This window comes from Ochlerotatus camptorhynchus, unplaced genomic scaffold (genome assembly GCF_037179485.1).
Source record: "Ochlerotatus camptorhynchus isolate MF236.1 unplaced genomic scaffold, CSIRO-AGI_Acam_v1.1 ptg000312l, whole genome shotgun sequence".
Taxonomy (NCBI): Eukaryota; Metazoa; Arthropoda; class Insecta; order Diptera; family Culicidae; genus Ochlerotatus; species Ochlerotatus camptorhynchus.
Window position 1 is genome coordinate 2,888,836 of NW_027040800.1, and position 22,769 is coordinate 2,911,604.

General features: G+C 37.6%; 1 protein-coding gene across 1 annotated transcript in view; it reads right to left on the reverse strand.

Annotated features, from left to right (window-relative positions):
* Positions 1-22,769, reverse strand: part of Ptx1 (pituitary homeobox homolog Ptx1) — a 170,647-nt gene that overhangs the window by 92,474 nt on the left and 55,404 nt on the right. The window contains exon 2 of the mRNA XM_065229263.1: positions 10,744-10,878. Coding sequence (XP_065085335.1) covers positions 10,744-10,878 — 135 coding nt within the window. The remainder of the gene's footprint in view (positions 1-10,743; positions 10,879-22,769) is intronic.

Here is a 22,769-nt window from a genome sequence, read left to right on the forward strand (position 1 = left end):
CGATTCCCAAGAATCGCTTCTTAGATTCTACAAAATCCCCACTTGGATTCCGAGAAATCTTGATTGAAACGCAGTTATCAAACCCATAGAATTCTGACTGAATTTCAGACTAAAGCATCTTGATTAGAATTAGAATTCCGACTGAGATTCCGAAAAAAAATCTCGACTGGGTCCTGAAAATGCTAAATGAAGTTCTTCCTGAGAATCTAAGAAATCTTGACTGAAACTTTTTCACAAAATTCCGACTGTACTACTTCTATACAATCTTGACTGGAACTCTGGAGAATTCTGATTAAAGTTGCAAAGATTTTCAACTGCCACAATCCAAACCGGTATTCCAGAATAATTAACAGTGAGTTATCAAAGAATCCCAAATGTGATTGAAGATAGTATTTACTGTGATTTCAAGAAATCTCGTCAACGATTCCCAAGAATCCCATCTTAGATTTCACAGAATCCCCACTTGTATTCCGAGGAATCTTGATTGAAACTCAATTACGGAGCCCATAGAATTCTAACTGGAGTTCCGGAAAATTCTGACTAAGGTTTCAGACTAAAGCTTCTTGATTAGGATCCCAGAGCATCACGACTAAGATTATCGAGAATTCCGACTGAGATTAAAAAAAAATCTTGACTGGGTACCTTCCAGAAAATGCTAAATGAAGTACTTCGTGAGAATCTAAGGAATGTTGACTGAAACTTTTTCACAAAATTCCGACTGTACTACTTCTATACAATCTTGACTGGAACTCCGGAGAATTCTGACTAAAGTTGCAAAGATTCTCAACTGTCATAATCCAAACCGCAATTCCAGAAAATTCACACTATGTTAGCGAAAAATCTCAGCTGTGATTGAAGAGGTTGTTGACTTTGATTTTAAGATATCTCGACTATGATTCCCAAGAATCCCTTCTTAGATTCTACAGAATCCCCACTTGGATTCCGAGAAATCTTGATTGAAACTCAATTATGAAGACCATAGAATTCTGACTGAATTTCAAACTTAAGCATCTTGATTAGAATTTGAATTTCGACTGAGATTCCAATAAAATCTTGACTGGGAATCTCCCTGAAAATGCTAAATGAAGTTCTTCCTGAGAGTCTACGGAATCTTGACTGAAATTTTTTTCACAAAATTCCGACTGTTCTACAATTGATTATACAATCTTGAGTGGAACTCCGGAGAATTCTGACTAAAGTTGCAAAGATTCTCAACTGCCACAATCCAAAATTCCCGAAAATTCACAGCAAGTTATCAAAGAATCCGAGCTGTGATTGAAGATAGTATTTACAGTGATGTCAAGAAATCTCGACTACTATTCCCAAGAATCCCGTCTTAGATTCTGCAGAATCCTCACTGGGATTCCAAGAAATCTTGATTGAAACTCAATTATGAAGTCCAAAGAATCCTCACTGGAATTCCAGAAAATCCTGACTAAGATTCCTGACTAAAGCATCTTGATATGGACTCCAGAGCAGCAAGACTAAGATTATAGATAATTCCGACTGAGATTCCAAAGAATCCCGATTGGGGATGTACCAGAAAATCCTAAATGAAATTCTTCCTGAAAATTCAAGGAATCTTGACTGAAACTTTTTCAGAAAATTCCAACCGTACTACTTCTATGCAATCTTGTCTGGAACTCCGGAGAATTCTGAATAAAGTTGCATACATTCTCAACTGCCACAATCCAAACCAGAATTCTAGAGAAGTTACAGTAAGTTATCAATGGATCCCAACTGTGATTGAAGATAGTATTTACTGTGATTTCACGAAATTCCGTCTTAGATTCTACACAATCCCCACTGGGATTCCGAGAATTCTGACTGAAATTCCGGAAAATTCAGACTAAAGCATCTTAATTAAGATTCCAGAACATCTAAACTAATATTACAGAGAATTACTACTTAGATTCTGGAGAATCTCAACAAGAGATCTTCCAGAAAATGCTAAATGAAGTACTTCCTGAGAATTTACGGAATCATGACTGAACATTTTTTACGTAATTCCTACAGTGCTACTTCTATACAATATTGACTGGAATTCCGGAGAATTCTGCCTTAGCTTGCATAGAATCTGAACTGCCCCAATTCAAACCGCATTTCCAGAAAATTCACACTAAGTTATCGAAAAATCCCAACTGTGATTGAAGAGGTTATTGACTTTGATTTTAAGATATCTCGACTACGATTCTAAAGAATCCCTTCTTAGTTTCTACAGAATCGCCACTTGGATTCTGAGAATTCTTGATTGAAACTCAATTATGAAGCCCTGAGTGAAGTCCATAGAATTCTGACTAAATTTCAGACTAAAGCATCTTGATTAGAATTGGAATTCCGACTGAGATTCCAAAAAAATCTCGACTGGGTATCTTCCTGAAAATGCTAAATGAAGTTCTTCCTAAGAAAAACAAAATTCCGACTGTTCTACATCCATACAATCTTGACTGGAACTCCGGAGAATTCTGACTAAAGTTGCAAAGATTCTCAAATGCCACAATCCAAACCGGAATTCCTGAGAATTCACAGTAACTATCAAAGAATCCCAACTGTGATTGAAGATAGTATTTACTGTGATTTCAAGAAATCTCGACTACGATTCCCAATAATCTCTTCTTAGATTCTACAGAATTCCTATTTGGATTCCGAGAAATCTTTATTGAAACTCAATTATGAAGCCCATGACTGGAATTTCGGATAATTCTGACTAAGATTCCAGCCTAAAGCATCTTGATTAGGATTCCAGAGCATCTAGACTAAGTTTATAGAGAAATCCGACTTAGATTTTGAAGAATCTCAACTGGGGATCTTCCAGAAAATGCTAACGAAGTTCTGCCTGAGAATCTAAGGAATCTTGACTGAACATTTTTTACATAATTCCAACAGTACTACTTCTATACAATATTGACTAAAATTCCAGAGAATTCTGCCTAAGCTTGCAGATAATCTGAACTGCCGCAATTCAAACCGCATTTTCAGAAAATTTACACTTAAATTTACAGTTATAAAGAATCCCAACTGTGGTTGAAGAGGCTATTGACTTTGATTTTAAGATATCTCGACTACGAAAAAAACCCTTCATAGATTCTACAGAATCCCCACTTGGATTCCGAGCAATCTCTATTGAAACTCACTTATGAAGCCCATAGAATTCTGACTAAATTTCAGACTAAAGCATCTTGATTAGAATTAGAATTCCGACTGAGATTCCAAAAAAAAATCTCGACTGGGCTTCCAGAAAATGCTTAATGAAGTTCTTCCTGAGAATCTAAGGAATCTTGACTAAATTTTTATCACAAAATTCCGACTGTCAATCTTGACTGGAATTCCGGAGAATTGCAAGTCATAGAGTTGCAAAGATTCTCAAATGCCATAATCCAAACCGGCATTCCAGATAAAGCACAGTAAGTTATCAAAGAATCCCAAATGTGATTGAAGGTAGTATTTACTGTGATTTCAAGAAATCTCGTCTACGATTCCCAAGAATCCCGTCTTAGATTCTTCAGAATCCCGCCTTAGATTCTACAGAATTCCCACTGGAATTCCGAGAATTCTTGCTTGAATCTCAATTATGAAGCCCATATAATTCTGACTAGAATTCTGGAAAATTCTTACTAAGATCCCAGACTAAAGCATCTACATTAGGATTCCAGAGCATCTAAACTAAGATTACAGAGAATTCCGACTTAGATTCTGGAGAATTTCAACAGGAGATCTTCCAGAAAATGCTAAATGAAGTTCTTCCTGAGATTCTAAGGAATCATGACTGAACTTTTTTTTTACATAATTCCTACAGTACTACTTCTATACAATATTGACTGAAATTCCGGAGAATTCTGCCTAAGCTTGCATAGAATCTTAAATGCCACAATTCAAACCGCATTTTCATAAAATTTACAGTTATCGAAAAATCCCAACTGGGGTTGAAAAGATTATTGACTTTGATTTTAAGATATCTCGACTACGATTCTCAAAAAACCCTTCTTAAATTCTACAGAATCCCCACTTGGATTCCGAGAAATCTCTATTGAAACTCACTTATGAAGCTCATAGAATTCTGACTAAATTTCAGACTAAAGCATCTTGATTAGAATTAGAATTCCGACTGAGATTCCAAAAAAATCTCGACTGGGTATCTTCCTGAAAATGCTAAATGAAGTTCTTCCTAAGAATCTAAGGAATCTTGACTGAATTTTTTTTCACAAAATTCCGACTGTTCTACATCTATACAATCTTGATTAGGATTCCAGAGCATCTAGACTAAGTTTATAGAGAATTCCGACTTAGATTTTGAAGAATCTCAACTGGGGATCTTCCAGAAAATGCTAAAGAAGTTCTGCCGGAGAATCTAGGAAATCACTACTGAACATTTTTCACATAATTCCGACTGTACTGCTTCTATTCAATCTTGATTGGAACTCCAAAGAATTCTAACTAAGGTTGCAGAGAATGTTAACTGCTACAATCCAACCCGGAATTTCAGAGAATTCACAGTAAATTATCAAAAAATCCCAACTGTGATTGAAGATAGTATTTACTGTGATTTCAAGAAATCTCAACTACGATTCCCAAGAATCCCGTCTTAGATTCTACAGAATCCTCACTGGGATTCCGATAAATCTTGATTGAAACTCAATTACGAAGCCCATTGAATTCAGACTGGAGTTCCGGAAAATTCTGATTAAGATTCCAGACTAAAGCATCTTGATTAGGATTCCAGAGCATCTAGACTAAGATTATAGAGCATTCCGACTTAGATTGTGAAGAATCTCAACTGCAACAGAAAATGCTGGAGAAGTTCTTCCTGAGAATCTAAGGAATCATGACTGAACATTTTTTACATAATTCCGACTATACAATCTTGACTGGAATTCCGGAGAATTCTGCCTAAGCTTGCAGCGAATCTGAACTGCCACAATCCAAACCGGAATTCCAAAGAATTCACAGCAAGTTATCAAAAAATCCCAACTGTAATTGAAGATAGTATTTACTGTGATTTCAAGAAATCTCGACTACGATTCCCAAAAATTCCGTCTTAGATTCTACAGAATACTCACTGGGATTCCGAAAAATCTTTCTCAATTACGAAGCCCATAGAATTCTGACTGGAATTCCGGAAAATTCTTACTAATATTCCAGACTAAAGCATCTTGATTAGGATTCCAGAGCATCTAAGATTATAGAGAATTCCGACTTAGATTCTAAAGAATCTCAACTGGAGATCTTCCAGAAAATGCTAGAGAAGTTTTTCCTGAGAATCTAAGGAATCATGACTGAACATTTTTTACATAATTCCGACTGTATTACTTCTATTCAATCTGGATTGGAACTCCAAAGAATCCTTACTAAGGTTGCAGAGAATCTGCTACAATCCAACCCGTAATTCCAAGGAATTCACAGTAAGTTATGAAAGAATCTCAACTGTGTATTTCAAGCATTGACTGTGATTTCAAGGAATCTTGACTACGGTTCCCAAGAATATAGTCCTAGTTCTACAGAGAACTAAAGACTGAAACTAAATTATGAAATCCAAAGAATCCTGACTGAAATTCCATAAAATTCTGACTAAGATTCCATATTAAAGCATCTTTATTAGGATTCCAGAGCATCATGACTAATATAAAGAGAGAGAGAAAGATTAGTAATTTCCATTTAATTCCACTACCTTATTTGCTTATCCTTGACAGATACGCTTATTTCGTCTACAATGTGCAGACGAGAAATCTTGATTGAATCTCAATTATAAAGCCCATAGAATTCAGACTGGAATTCAGGAAAATGCTTACTAAGATTTCAAACTAAAGCATCTTGATTAGAATTCCAGAGCATCTAGACTAAGATTATAGAGAATTTCGACTTAGATTCTAAAGAAACTCAACTGGGAATCTTCCAGAAAATGCTAGAGAAGTTCTTCCTGAGAATCGAAGGAATCATGACTGAACATTTTTTTTACATAATTCCGACTGTCCTACTTCTATTCAATCTTAATTGGAACTCCAAAGCATCCTGACTAAGGCTGCAGAGAATCTCAACTGCTACAATCCTACCCGGAATTCCATAGAATTTACACTAAGTTATCAAAGAATCCCAACAGTGATTGAAGAGGTTTTTTAATTTGATTTTAAGATATCTCAACTACGATTCCCAAGAATCCCTTCTTGGATTCTACAGAGTCCTCACTTGAATTCCAACGAATCTTGACTGAAGCTGAATTATGAAATCCAAAGAATCCTGACAGGAATTCTGGAGCGATCTGACTAAGATTTCAGACTAAAGCATCTTGATAAAGGTATATCTAGACTAAGGTGATAGAGAATTCCAACTGAGATTCAAAAAAATCTCGAAGGAATGATGACTGAAACTTTTTTTTCTCAAAATTCTCACTGTACTGCTTCTATACAATCTTGAAAGGAACTCCGGAGAATCCGGACTAAGGTAGCAGAGAATCTCAACTGCCACAATCCAAACCGGAATTCTAGAGAATTCACACTAATTTATCAAAGAAACTGTGATTGAAGAGAGTATTGACTGTGATTTAAAAAAATCTCATCTACGATTCCCAAGAATCCCATCTTAGATTCAACAGAATCTCCACTGGGATACCAAGGAATCTTGACTGAAACTCAATTACGAAATCCAAAGAATCCCAAATTTCCGACTATACTAATTCTGATCAATCTTTCGACTGGAATCTCAAACACTCTAGACTAAGATTCTAGAGCAGCTAGACTAAGATTATAGAGAATCCCGACTGAGATTCCAAATAACATTGATTGGGGTTCTTCCAGAACGACCTCCACGTAATCCCGAGTTCAATTCCATAATATGTCGATAGGGTTTTTCCCACCTAGGCTTCCAGAGACTCCAGGCTTGATGAAGCCTCACTCGCGAGTTGGAAATGAGCCGAGCGTAGCATTTTTCTGAGGAGTATAATGCCTACTGCCAAATCATTCCACTGAGCTTCAGAGCTTGTGATCGAAGGGGGATAACATGAGAGTGAGGTTTGCGGCCATTCATGTTCATGTTTTCTATCACACGCTCTTACTCTTACTATGGGTGAACTCTGAGCTTCTTGCGTCGAACGAAAAAGTCATCCGGAGTCTCGAAAAGCGCACCTCACGTCAAATCATCCTCTCGAGGAGTTTCTGTTTACTTCTTCCATATTCCTGTCGCCACTCAGGTGAGGAACGGCTAAACTCGCAGGACAAGAGTGTTTTAAAACCTCCAGTGAGTTTGAGGAGTTTCAGCAAGCCTGAGAGAATCTAGACAGGAACTCCATCAATGAATGCCTCCGCCTTCTATTTCTTATTCTTATTCTTCTTCTTATTTGGATTTTAATGCGTCCCTACTGGGACTTTACACCGGCTGTCTCTCTTTGAGCACTTCCACAGTTGTTATTTGAGAGCATTCTAAGCCTGTGCATTAGCATTATTGTGTGGCCAGGGAAGTCGAAACATTTTCCAACCCGATAAAAAATCCTAGTCCGGACCGGGAACCGAACCCAGCCGCCTCCAGCATGGTCTTGCCTTATAGCTGCACCTTTATCGACTGAGTTAAGGGAGGCCCCGAAAAATCCCGTGTTCTTTAGAATCCAGACAGGAATGTCACAGAATCCTCACTATCCAACTGCGATTGCAGAGAGAGTGGCGACTGGGATTTCAAAGAATATTTACTAAGATTCCTGAGAACCCTACTGAGATTTCGCTAGGAATCCAAAGAATCTTTATTGAAAATTAATTCTGGCATGTCGACAGTGCTTTCAACTACACACTTAGAAAAAATAATGTTAATTTAGGTGCCCTGAGACTGACATATACGAGCATCAATTTTGACATAACATTGAGTCATAATAGACGCAAAATTCAGTTCATTCAAACGTACTTTCGAACTTTTCAGTCTCGGAGCATTTTATTTTACATGACATGTTGGTTTACATCCCATCCTTTATGTCAAAAATGGATTCCGTCACGAGTAAGATTAGGTATTTCTTAGAGTGTAATCCTGTCTGGAATTCCTTAGACTTCTGACTTATATTGCAGAGAATCTTGACTGAGAATTTATAACATCTAGACAAACATTTCAGATATCTTCGACTGAGGTTCTAGAGCATCTGAACATCTAGACAATCCTGTCTGGTACTCCGCTACAACTGAGGTATTTCTATGGAATACTGACAGAATCGCCAAAGACTACCTAATAAGATTCCAGACAATAACGACTGCAATTACAATTGGTCTCGATTGGGATTTTAAAGAAACTCGACTGAGACAACAGATAACCTTCTCTGAGAATCTATAGAATACTCACTAGGATTCGAAGGAATCATGACTAAAACTCAATTCAGACATCCCGACTGTGTTACTTACACAAAATCTTGGCTGAAATGACCGAGAATCATGATTAAGATTGCAAAGAATCTCGACTGGCATCTTAGACAATCTGGACTAAGATGCTAAAGAATTCTTACTGAGATTCCTGGGAATCTTTCATTGAGGTTCTTCAAGCCGAATTCATCCAGCGAATCCAAACCAGAAACGAAAAGAATCTGGAATGAAATTCATCCCGTGAATTCCGACTGACATTCCAATGAATTACAACATGGGTTCCAGAGAATCTGAACTCAAAGGAAACCGACTGGGTTACTTCTAGAGAATCCAAACAGCAATTCCAGATAATCCTCGCTAAATTGTCAAAGAATCCCGACTTTGATTGCAATGAGTCTCGAGCGGGATTTTAATGCATCCCGACTGAGACTCCGATGGATCCTGTGTGGAATTCAAAGAATCTCGTTTGAGATTCTTTATAAATTCCAAGAAACCTTGAAAGCAACTTTAAAAAAAATACAACTGAGCTACTTCTATAATGTTGTGGGACAAAAAGGTCGAAGGAACAAAGGTCGAATGGACAAATGGTCGAAGCAACAAAAGGTCGAATGGACAAAAGGTTGAAATAGATTTAGATGGAGAAAACGTCGAATGAACAAAAGGTCAAATGGATAAACAGTCGAAATTGATAAAGTGGTCAAATTGTTGGAAAATAAGATGGGTGACTAACTCTTAAATATTTTTACTTCTAATTTTATTTAAGATCAGAAAATGTTACTGCAATTAAGGAACAAATAGCGGAGAGATGGACACTTTAAAATTAATAAGAATCATAAAAAAAAATTGGTCTAGTTTTTAAAAAAATGTTTTTTTTTTGTAAAATTGGGTAGAGAAAAAATTAAAAAAAAACAAATCATTGGTTTTTTGTACAAAATTTCACAATAAATTGTTTCACAAAAAATTTTATAATTTGTTCAAAAGTTGTTGTTCAATAATGTTTGCTAATTTGTATATGCCCAACTTGAAAATTTCACAGAAGATAGCATTTTTTAATAGCTGTTTAATGAAAAACATTCTCAAACTATTGGACTTTTCACTCAAAATTACTTGAATGTTTAAGCCATGTATATTTTATTCTGAAAGGGAATCCAGTTTCCTACAACTTTGGCACAGACGTCATTTCGATATGATGAGCCGTTTCTGTGCTACGATTTATTGAAAAATATCGAATACGCCATTTTGAAATATTAGGCGGGTGTCAAAATGGCCGAATTGCAGCACGGTTCATTGCCCCAAACGAACAATTTTGCAAGGTTTCATGGAATTCAGATGGGTAAAATAAAAAAAAATCGTTTATTTGTTCGCAATTTGGCGTTAACTCTTTGTCAAAGTACCTTGGGGTCAATTTGACCCCAGGGCCCTATTACAGGCTACAACTTTTTAATTTGGCAGTGAATTTGTCAAATTATTTAGTGATAAGGTGTATTCTCTTGGAATCTGCAAAACTAATCTGCTCTTAAATACTTATGTAAATTTTATTTTACATCAATTTTATTTATAAACTTAAGTTTCCGAGACCATGAGGTAAATTTGACCCCAAATTCAAATTGCCGTACCTCAACGATTTTTCATTGGTTTTATTTTTATGTTTTGAAATATTTGGTAAAGTAATTTAGTGCACTGTAAACAAACAAAAATGGGAATATTGCATTACTGCAAATGCTGACGGATGGGTTATGGTTCAAAAACTATTTAAAAATAGCTGAGACACGTCAATTTCAATGTGAGGTCAAATTGACCCCAGGGTACAGACAAAGTAAGCTTTTTTGGCACAGACAAAGTGTTAAACATTGTTTGAACTTTATGTTCTCGACCATCTTGATAAATTTATATCTAAGCCCATCGTACTTTTTAAAGACTGCAAAATTTTCAACCATTTGTGGTTCTAAAACTATACATAATTCGAATGCAAACTTTGACCAAACTGAAGCATTCATACTGATAAAGATCAATTAGTCAAGAGAAATGTAAATTCCCATAAAGACTCTGTTTCCCACCAAACCAAAGTTTTAGGTCAAAACAAACCCATTTCATCTAGGTACCCATCCGCCCCTCCCCTCTCTCAATTAAAGTAGCCTCGTTTTGCGTCGAGCAAACTTAACCCGTATCCATGTGAACAAGATGTATACACAAAAACATCAACATCAACAACAACCGAAACGCGATAGATAAGCCCTTGCCAACGCATGTTTACCAGAGTAGACTAAAGTAGGTACTCATGAACATCACCGCGTTACACGCTTCCGAACGACACCGGAACGAGCTCGGGCTCCTAGCGATAAGAACGCCGCAGGTTCCTCTTATCTGCTATAGCGATGATGATGATGATGATGACGACGACACCGATGACAATACTCACCGTCGTTTTTCCGATCCCGACTGCTCCGGTTCCGCCCCGTCGACGACTGGAAGCCCATCTGCGTGTGGTCGATGCTGGTCACGGCCGACATTGCACTGTGGCTATTATCACGAAAGTCGCCCGTCTCGGCCCATACTGCAAAACAGGAAGGAAAGAAAGTCGGAGGAAACGTTAGCTACCAGGTTTGGCGAGTAATTTAATTCAATTTGAGTAAGGCACTTGGTCTAAAGGTGAGATAATCTACTGCCCGATGGTGAGCTGAGGAAAAATTTATTGTCTTGCTGAGAGAAAGAGAGTGAATGTTTTCATTATTATGTTGCTAACGGGAGGTTGCCGAATGATTGAGATTCAAATTGAACGCTTATGTCAACGGCAATTTTCTCCTCGGCTGCCACGCCATATATCACACTACAAATTAGCCGTCACCCGTAAATAACTCAAAACTCTAAACGTCGGTAACGTCGGAGCAACAAATTATCCAAACACGCCATCTATCGCCGACGAACTCGATAATTGCTGACACGCATTTTCACGTGTTTTTCGGTATTGCTGCGTTGCCGTCCTCTAGGTCTCTGTCTCAAGCAAGGGCCAAATGAACGACCATCCATAAAGCACATAATCGTGTTCGAGCTTCTGGACACCATGGATATGCCTAGGACACCTTCCTAGCTAAGGCACCCTGACAGTTTCCGCCCCGCGCACGCCTCCGGTATAGGCCCGTTAAAGACATGGAACGCCACCAAGGACGATGACGACGACGACGACGATGCATACCGAAGTTTGCTGCGGCTACACACGACACTCTGAGCTGCAAGGGAAAAAGTGTCATTCCGCTGCAAAGAACCAATAAATCTTGGTGTCACACGCTGTCGACTCTGTGCACCACCGACCGACCGGTTTCTACACTATAAAATTGTCACTTCGAATCATGGGATGGAAGAAAGCACCACGACACGACGAGGAGGCTCACTTCTCACTCACAAAAAAAAGTAGAAAACACTTGGAAAAATGACACAAAAAAAAAATCGTAACATCATGTCGAAGGCGGCACAAGGAAAAATTTCCCTTAAACTGTGTGAACGAGCATTCCTGACAAGTGTTAAATGACAGTCTTTAAAATTTCTTCTTTGTACAACAGCAGCAGGCCGGAATCGACTGGGTGGGAGTGAGACGGTTAGATGGCAGTAGGCCGTAAAAAATCATGCGTGTTTTTCCTTCTGTTTCCACGGGAGTAGCTGCACGCTAACTTGAAGGTACCCATTAATGAGTGAAATTTCACCCAAAGTGGTTTAACTCAAAAAATAAGCTAGCATAAAACACATTACAGTTCATGTTGCGATTCATTGCAAATTTTACATACTTTTCATGCAAATCTGTTACCCATTTATTTATTTATAATAGGTAGCAGTTACTCATTCATGGGTAAAAATATTTGCCCCGTATTGAGTTAAGCCACTTTAATTCAAAATGGGTAAAATTGCGCACATTAATCGGTACTTCCCGGTTAGCGTGTAGAGAGAGAGAGCAGTTCTGACTGCAGCAGAAGAGCGGCAGATAATTTGTAGTAGCGTAAATTAACATAATTTTGAACAAGTCGGGTTTCATATCTCGCTTTTGTAAGACACGGGTCGGTTCTTGTTATGGGAGAAATGTATTTCATGAACCGATTTGTCGCTGTAAACGATTGTGCTTGGTTTCGGGTGGTATGTGCCCAAGTATGTGCCCTCTAGTTGAACATATGTTCGGTAAGTAGGGTGTATATGACGTGACATTACTTGCAGGAGGGTAATAGATACTACAAACTTGCATAATTTACCTTCTAATACTCAATATTTAAACTATTTAATACCAAAATATTGCATATTTATTCGATCGGATACAGAAAGATAAGCCTATTTCGTCGTCTCCCTTAGTGCCTAGTATTGATCATCCAGAGATTAGTTTCCGATTTACGGATTTATTCCACGAAGAAGAAGTTCCACCACAATGTCGAAGGCATATATTACACTGAAGATAGTGTCCATGTCATCCAAACCGATGTTGTATCAACCGGTGTAAACTAACGATTTTAAATTGGCTCACCACTTGACTAGCCTATTGGTCCCCAGTAAATCGATTAACGGACCCCATTCTAGTCAAAATGCTAGTACTACACTATGTTTGTTTTGATTCGCTCTGAAATTTTGACAGATAAAATAGAAACAAAGAACTTGGAAAAGTTCTGAAAACTGCGTAGAAGTGTAAAGTTTATTTGAGGTTGAGAAGCTTCGTAGAAGTTAAGGGAACTTTATTTTATTTCAGGGAAACTCATTATTGATCGGGAACCTCTATATAATTTTAGGGCATTGTTTTGAGGCCTCATGGTCTTGGAAAAGTTGTGAAAATTTCATTCGTAGAACTTCGCGGAAAACCGTCGAGAAACGTAGAAGTATAGCAAATTTTGTAGATTTTTTGCGAATTTCGTAGCATTTTGCGGAGCTGCGTAAAACTTCATATAAGTGTAAGGAATTTTGAAAAAGTTCAGGGAATTTTGTAGAAGATCTAAAGGTAGTTCAATAAACTTCTTGGAACTTCAGGGATCTTCTCTTCAGTATATGGAACTTCGTTGCAGCTTGTCAGAGATCTTAATTCGAAAAAGCTCTTGCGGGTTTTAAGAACTTCGTTAAATTTCAAGGAGCTTTCCAGATGTTCAAGAATATTTGTAGATGATAGGTGCCTTTCCAGAAGTGCAAAAATGTTCAGAGATCTTCGTAGAATTAAGAGAGATTGACCATATATGGAATTTGGAATAAATTCAGGGAACATCGTAGAAGTTGAGGAAATTTAACAAAACTTAAGAGAGTTTTGTAGATGTTCAGGAAACATTGCCTAAGTTACAGGATATTCTTTCAGACATCTTTCCTAGACAGCAGGAAATATTCAAAAGATCTCCATATAGACAACGATATTAGTAAAATTCTCTGGATATTTTCCAAGACTTCAGGTTGATAAAGTTCTGAGGATCTACAGCTGTTTAAAAAATCAATGATCTTTCAAGACTGTAGGTTGTTCAGGAAGTACCATAATCAGGGGGAAAATTAATCATAATGCGTTGCACTTTTAATTGTCACGTATAACATGGTAGGTGCTAGATATCAAGAGAAATCTTAAAAGAATATCATGATTAGACTCCAATGATTGCCATGATGTGCTTTTCCTTTTCAATTTTAAAGAGCTGATGCTAAGCAGCAAACAATATCATCATCCAAACATACCTAATCGATTCACCCCTCGAAACAGAAAATCCACGAACCCCTCATTTTATCTGTCAAACTTTCATAGCGAATCAAAACAAACATAGTGTAGTACTGGAATTTATACTAGAATGGGGTACGTTAATCGATTTGCTGGGGCTAGTCAAGAAGTGAGCCATTTTTAAATCGTTAGTTTCCACCGGTTGGTATTACTCAACTAAAAAACTTCTTAACTGGTCGGGATCTCGGTTGGGATCATGAGCAGTCATGTGAAAAAACAAGTTTGCTCACTAGCACCACCTAGTGAGCAATGCTTTTACTAAACAATCTGCCATCATTAAAGCTAAGAATCAACAAGGTAAAAAGATGACCCACTTATAAGATTTACAGAAGACACGAATAGCGCCTCCAGGTGAGTAAATATCTAACTAATACACTGTTAATGTTGGCCCTTTAACTTGTCAAGCTGAACGTCAATTCAACTGACAGTGACAATTTCGCTGACAGTATACTCATACAGTTTGTTGATAGACTTGATGCTTATGGTGTCGATCGTTGATTGTTGTGTATTTTATTGGTAGAAAATGTGAAAAACGAAGAATATGGGACGAACTGCGTGTGCTGTAACTGGTTGCTTTAGTGTTAAAACTCCTCTTTAAAGTTCATCGTTTTACCAAATCTTTTTTTTTTCCTTGATTTGTTTTTCGTCGATCTTGTTTTCCGTGCTGAGCACCAATGCTACCGACGCCAGGAAGGCAGCTCCCACACCTGGACCCTACCTATCGACCCATCAACTTATGAACCGGGGACCAACGGCTTTACTTCCCTTCCGAAGGAAGGCGTTATCAGAGATTTTATGCCTCAGAACATCCCGGCGGCGCCGACTGGGATTGAACTCAGGCCTGCTGGGGTGAGAAATAATCACGCTTACCACTACACCATTGGCGCCGCTGACCAAATCTTTTCTCGCAACAGGTAACTGCATAGTTTATTCATATGTTTATAACCTAACCCTATACATGATTCAAGGGATCTACGAGTCTGGACGCTTTTCTGTCGCAATCCGGCCATAAATAAGCACATTTAAATGTTCTAGGCATTTTAAGAACAACCATTTAATTAATCCTAAGAATATGGCACAAGGGTTTGTATTGAGACAAGGTAAAGTAAAAACAAAATAATATAAAATATATATATTTTTAAGGCTACGAAGCTATGCTATCCCCTCACTATTCCCAGCTATATCGGAAGAAAAAAAAATGCTAGATCTCCTTCTACAACGATTCCAATGGAAATCGACCTTAATTTCTCATCAGAAAATTTGGAAGATGTGTCGTCAATGGATGTTGATCAAGAATATGATCAAAGTGAGATCGATATCGTTGGAAAAGTAGAAGTTGGGCATGAAGACCTCGAAGATCATACCTCTATTCCACTTTCTAACGTACAGCGAACTTAAGTCCATGGCAGCCATACTTCCCATGACCACAATTATGGTGGAGATATAGAAAGAATTGTAAGTGCCATGGGAAGATTGGTTAGCGTATCAACAATAGCGGCAATATTTAACTCTGTCGTCGATAAACACGATAAGTCCATGGCTATCTAAATTGAAAGTGACTGAAGGGTATTTGAAGGTCTCTCGGAAGACGAACAACTAGTGACGATTGTCATAGATGAGATGTCGATAGCACAGCTACTGACCTACATGGCTAATGCAGAAATAGATTATTTCATGGGGTTCCCCACGAAAGTTGGGAAGGAGGACAACAATTTAATTATCGAGCAAATAATGCATTGACCATCCTGGTAAAATCGATGAAGCCCGGGTTTAAGCAGGCGGTCAGTTTTTTCTTTAATGCGAGTACTGTTAACGCAGCTCGTTTGATTACAATTGTTAAAGAAGGAGTTAAGCGAGTTGCTGAGACAGGATTGATACCAAAAATGATAACGTGTGATCAGAACAGCACGAATCGATCTCTTTTCAAGTCCCTCGGAATCAGTGAACAACAACCATGGTTTGTATACAATAAACAACAGATTTACTGTGCCTACGACGCGCCACATCTGATTACGACACAATGCTGTCTTCGATGGACAAATTTGTTCATTTCAACACATAATTGATCTTTTCCACGAAGATATCAAACATGTTCCTCGAACTGTACCGAAACTATCTTATGATCATGTAAATCTTGCTCCCTACGCTGAAATGAACGTTGGAAAAGCAACGCAGACATTAAGCGAGTATGTGAGTGCAGGTATCAAGGCATATGTGCATACCAAAAACTGCCACCCGCATGCCTTAATACTGCAAACTACTGCGAAAGTTTCGACAAACTTTTTGATTGCGCTAACTTTTTGTCTTTTAAAGCAACTAAGGTAACCTTTTGATAGTTATGTTCAAATGCATGTTGTAATGTAAACATGTACATTTGCAGGAACTTAAAAGACCACTGTTTGAACACTTCCCGCATTGGGAGTATTTAGCTTCAATGAAACAACGACTTAAATCTCTCAGGTTCATTTCGAAGGAATATTTTGACCTGAAAAAGGTGAGATTAACTGCAATCTTGTATTTGCTAACCTGATTAACCTTTTTTTTTTATTTTACAGGAATTTGATGGACCAATCGAGACATCCTTATTTCATAGGGAACTGAGAACTGAGTATGGATTTGTATTTCTAAAAACTCGCAACTTATCGCAAGATTGCATTCAACACTTTTGTCGGTAATTCGTTGGAAAAATTCCAATAACAACCATCCAGATGCGAGTAAATTTGTATCGGCATATAAAGCAATTGTAATCAACCAGCTGATAATGGGTAATGTTCAAGCCGACATCAGCAAGTCGAAAATTAAGTTAATCAGAAGGCACCTCAAAAACGAAGGCCCCATAGCAAGCAAGTCAACGGGTGCGATATCACCGAACCTAATTAGCATAGCAGCATTTACTACTCAACAGGATGGGTCTGCTTTCGATTGGAACACCGAGAATGCCTCGAAAGGGCCACCTCTGATGCTACTTACTAGCAGGTCAGCGTTTCTGCTCGACTTGAAGAGATATAATCCTTAATATTCTAGCTTATGTCGAATAGATATCAGTAGCTTTTAAAGTTCAAGTTCATACATGTAGCGTTTTATGTGTGTTCTACATTTCTCCCTTCCATGTATTATTGTGCGCCTGCTACTGCATTTCCAAGGCATAGAATATCTCGCGATTTCCGGAATAGCGCAGAAATGATTAATGTTCGGTTGCACGGTTGGTTTCTAATTCCAGAATGACGAGTGACGTTGAACTTGGTCAGGATCTGCTTGAAGTAAGGCTAGACTCAGGAGTTGGGAATGAAACATACCTGTATAAAATCAAAAACCATACCGAGCTTACGTTTCCGCTACAACGATAAGGTACATCGACACGTCATATGGAGCATTCCAGAGGAGACCGCCCTTGGGAAAATCGATTATGGTGTCAATTGATGGTTCGTACATTGAAGTGCCTAGCCAACAATTTTGTTCACATTAGTGAATTGTTACTCTGCTATGTGAATCTTTATTCGGTAAAAATAAATCGTATAAAGTGCATATAATTCAACTATACGTACAAATCTGGAGGCCATATACGTGCCTGTGGAAAAAGACTCCTTAATCTTGCATCTAATATGATTTTGTATATCTTATTTAAAATTTAAACGTGCAACGATTTTCAGATTACATCTCTAAAATTATGGCAGACCAAAAATCAAAGAGCATGAAAAAATACCTTCTAAATGAAGCTTCAATTTTCTAAAATTAGTGGTACCTGGTGATATTGGTTTGAATATTGTTGGAAATTGAAATATAATGAGTTATCTTTTGAAATGATGAACATATTTAAAGCTTAAAGTCAATATTACCAGTAATACCTAGTTTCGAACCAAAGATCTTTAGCTCCGTAGTCCTGCTGGAATCCTCGCTGGCATATGAGCACGTAAATTCGGTGCAATAGATTTCAAATTATGATGCCTCGCTTATATACGTGATTAAATCTAATTTGATCTGGTGTATTATATGATATCATTCCTCCTCTAGCTGAAACTGCTTAGAGCAGTGCAGATTGCATTTTACAATCTAAATCTATTTTAAATTGCAACAAACATGGTTCCCAGATAAACAGCAATGAGTACAGATTTGGGTTTGGTTGGTTGGTGTGAAGTACTCGTAATATCTGGAAGGTAGGTGATATTTGAGCAGAGCTACGTCTACATAGTTGTGAGAAATTATGTATTCCAAACCCATCCAAAGAGATATGTGGTCCAATGAGCACATACGACGATGAATTTCACTTGGAAACCTCAATACTTACAATGAGCTTTGCTGATTTTTTTTTGCTTTTCTTTGACACTCCATTTAACTTTTTTAGTCATCTATCCGGTTCGCCATGCATTGAGTAATTTCCGCATTACTCCTAGTTCCAGTAAATGTAATGCATCGGCAACAATTACGTCTTCCACCATTGTAATCGGAAATTTTTAGTAACGGTGATTCACCTCGTTGATGATCTGGATATCTACCATCACGGAATAGCTCATGAGTTCTCAGCTCCGCATCTACTTTTGGAAACACCATGGCTCTCGTATCTGGAGAATATTTCCCCTTGGTAGTGCATTTAATCCATGTTTCCCGTTTAAGTTTTCAACGCTTTTTATAAATGCTTGAACTTTCAATGACATCCGGTGGTTATTTATGAGTACTTCAGAATCCAAAAGTAGCAGTAGCTCTTGTATCATTGGTGACAAAAATTCATCAGCATCCACGGGTTTACTAGCTCCATAGTAAATTCCGATAGTCATTGGCTGAATGTGAGGAAGCTCATGAATATTGGCAACAATTGGCTGTTACTTTTTGTTTGTTATGGTCCAATATTGTGTTTTGACAATATGACTGAAACTGATCTTATGTACACATATATAAGATCATCAACATTTTTAAAATAGAACGCGTTGAATAATTTCTTATGGAAATCAAACGAACTTATGTATAATCTCGTAAAGAGGATTATAATTGAATCATAATTTTTCATCTTAAACAATTTCAACCAATTTGGAATTGCATCTTAAGTAACTTCAACTTGATTTGGATATTTATACGATTTAAAACGAAAATCCTTAGACGATTTGTAGTTTGCTGGGTGGCCAACATTCCAACCAATGTGGACGAATGTTACGATTGGACACTCGATTTAGTCGCATCGTTGACACTAGCAATATAAGGGCGTAAGGCGCATTGAATCTCCTGCCGAGCAATCTTTTTATTCGGTGCCCAATATGTCATTGTCAAGAAGGGCCACACTGAGCATGATAATCGTCAATGCCTGTAACAACATCATGAAAATGATCCTCCGGTACTCGACGTACTCGACCCAATCTGGAATCGAAAACTTAGCCTACGTCACCACATTTCACTGGTTTCGTACTGTAGCTTCGTTTTTCAGTTTAACATGTCTATCAATCCACAAGTCTCACTTTTCGCGCCACGGCAACAACAATGCTTAGTAAACGCTCACCAAAAACTAGATCCGATTTTCATATTTACTCGCGGACGGTTAAGAAGACTATTGTTTACAATTCTTCTTCTTATTTTCATCGTTTTGTGACCTGTCAAATCCATGCACACTCAAAGATAAATTAAATCAAAACAGTTTAAAAAGTATGCAGATTCCCACTTCACCTTACTGAGTCCGAGCCATGATTACTTCGACAGTAGTCATGCATGATTAAATTCGAAATAATCTTTCCAGTATTAAATTTGATTATTTTTGAATTTTTATTTATAATCAAATTCAATAAAAACATATTAAAATAGAATCAAAAATAATTTAAATTTATTCAAAAAAGATAATTTTCAATCTAATCAACCATGATTAAACTGGGTTTAATATCAGATAATTAGTTTTTAGAAGGAGAGTTTTAATTTTTAATCATTCGATATGATTAAGCTGAGTTTAATGTCAAATTGATTAAATATCAAGCAAAATGGGAATAGTTTAATTTATCAGTGCATGGTAAATTGGTTTAGCTCAAATCTATTATTATTTCGCTTTTTTCTCAACAGAATGGCGGCATTAATCAAATTGGGGTGTCTCAATGTGCAATATATGGAAAAAATTATGTGTGGTTCATCTGTTTGCCTTATTTAATCTTAGATAAAAGTCTCACTGAACTGAACAACTTTCTTGAAGTTTGAAGACGGGTTAGTTTTTTTTTATATATATCTTTATTAAGGAGACTTTCAGCCGTTGGCTGGCTCGTCTCCGACGAGTTAGTTATATATGGTCACGATTACGAGGATTCAGTATTGACAGTTCGATTGAAACAACCATTGGCAGACGATCATACTTTTACCAACAATCAATACGAAACTAACGATTTGAAATTGGCTCACTACTTGACTAACCTATTGGCCCTAAGCAAACGATTAACGTACCCTATCCTAGTCGAAATTCTAGTACTACGCAATGTTTGTTTTGATTCGCTATGAAAGTTTGACAGACAAAATGAGGGGTTATTGGTTTTTCTTATGTTTCGAGGGGTGAATCGATTAGCTTGGGACCGAAGAGAGTACCAGAGCTGAGCCAAAAAGTTGAGCACGTTTCTTCGGGACCTTCTAGTTTTAGAGTTACCTCTATGCTTTTACTATATAGGACCACCATTTTCTGCGACAACTCAAATCTCAGGCGTTCGTCGAAAGGTTTTCAGTCATCCGTACAACTCAGCCCCCTGTTGATTATCTTGACGGATAAGGGCAACTTACGGTAACCGCTTGTACATGTTGGCATGTCGCTTCAGTTGCTTTGTTTTGGTTTTGTGCACAGCAAAACATAAAAATGATGAATGCACTACAACCATAGAGGTAACTCTAACACCAGAAGGTCCCGAAGAAACGTGCTCAACTTTTTGGCTCAACTTTGGTACTATCTTCGGTCCCAAGCTAATCGATGCTCCCCTCGAAACATAGGAAAATCCACGAACCCCCATTTTATCTGTCAAACTTAGCGGATCAAAATAAATATTGTGTAGTACTAGAATTTTGATCAGAATGGGATAAGTTAATCGATTTGCTTGGGACCAAAGGCTAGTCAAGTAGTGAGCCAATTTAAAATCGTTAATTTCCACCGGTTGCTACAACAATGTCGAAAATATGTCATTTTAATTGCTGTACTGAAATTAGATGGGCTACCTTTCAGATTTCCGCTAATTATGTTATTTCATTCATATTTTGGTGCATTCTATGATATTGCGAATATTGCGTTGATGAAATATATAGATACTATAGAATCCATAGATAAGCGGAGGCGAAGTAGAATGTAGCCAAACGAACTGTTAATTTGTGTAACCAAACGAGCATGACGTCATCATGGTGATTTTTACGAGGGAAGTATTGTACTAAACGCTTTCCACACTCCATATTCTGATTCATTAGAAAACGGCAGAAGGAAATATTACGCAAACCACTTCTCGATTAATTGATGCAAAGATTTGCTTTGCGCTTCATTTTGAACTTTTGCTCATGAAACAGAACAAAACAAAACTGCACAACGAAGAGCTCTTTGATGGAATGAACATTCTTCACTGATCCCAGTAAGAATATTCATTTTTTATGGCTGCAAAAAAAAACTTTTTGTGTTCCCGCATATCTATGAAATCTATAGTAATTATAGTTTCTACTATATATGTTAATCTATTTCCGTATGCGCAATTTATTATGTTCCAATGAATTTTAAAAATCTATTATATTTCTCTAACTTTGCTGCTACATGTCCAAATGTTGAACAAATTTAATATGTTGTTGCTTTGGCTATGACCACAATGCATTTTGTTATTACGGTTAGTTTTACAGCATATCAAGAAAAAGTTGGAGGGTGGTGTACAAGACACGACCGCATTGTTGACGTAGGACTACGAAATTTGTAGTCGGTTTTCTAGTTTGTTGTTTCGGATATTATCTTGGAATTAAGTGAATTTCATAACTCAACTCTTTTGTAGAAAGTTGTGGTGGCCCTGAACTGCGATGGTTTCTTTATGGCAAGCTTTGCTATATCACTTGCGCAGGAAATCACTTTGGCACGGCATTTGTGACCAGCATACCTTTCGGTAGCATAAAACAGGTCAAAATTTGCTTAAATCTGCCAATACATTTGTTTGTTTTGCATTTGTTTATAGCAAAATACTGAACATTCACGCCAAAGTACTCACAAATCCAGAACAACATGTGAAAAGGGCATACAAGCTTTTTGTAAACAAACCTTTGTAGGCCCTTTTCTCACCAACCGAGGGTCGCCCACGCAAACCAGCAATATCATCGGGAAGGAGAAAGTGTCCCCTACCCGGTGATGTTAAAGGTTTGCGTTGGTGTCATATGGGTGGCGAGAAAAGTGCATAAGAAGGTTTGTTTACAAAAAGCTTGTATGCCCCTTTCACATGTTGTTCTGGAAATGAAATTTTGATTGCCTTTCTTTTTGAACACGCTGGTAAAGTACACAGGCTCCTCCCATCATTAGTAGTTTGCTATCAAGTAGTGACACTGGCTCCTCTCCTTTTGTACTCTCTGTACTTTAAGTCTATACTCTCTGTACTCTGTATTATTTAATGGTTCGGACGATTTCGAAGATGTCGTGCAGCAGGAGAATGCATACGATGAAGGTTTCTCAGCAGTGTTGGAAAAGTTCGCGATATTTCACGAAGTTCACCAAGGGAAAAGTTCGCGAGTCATAGGGAACTTGGATGAACTTTTCCATCACTGTTTCTCAGTTT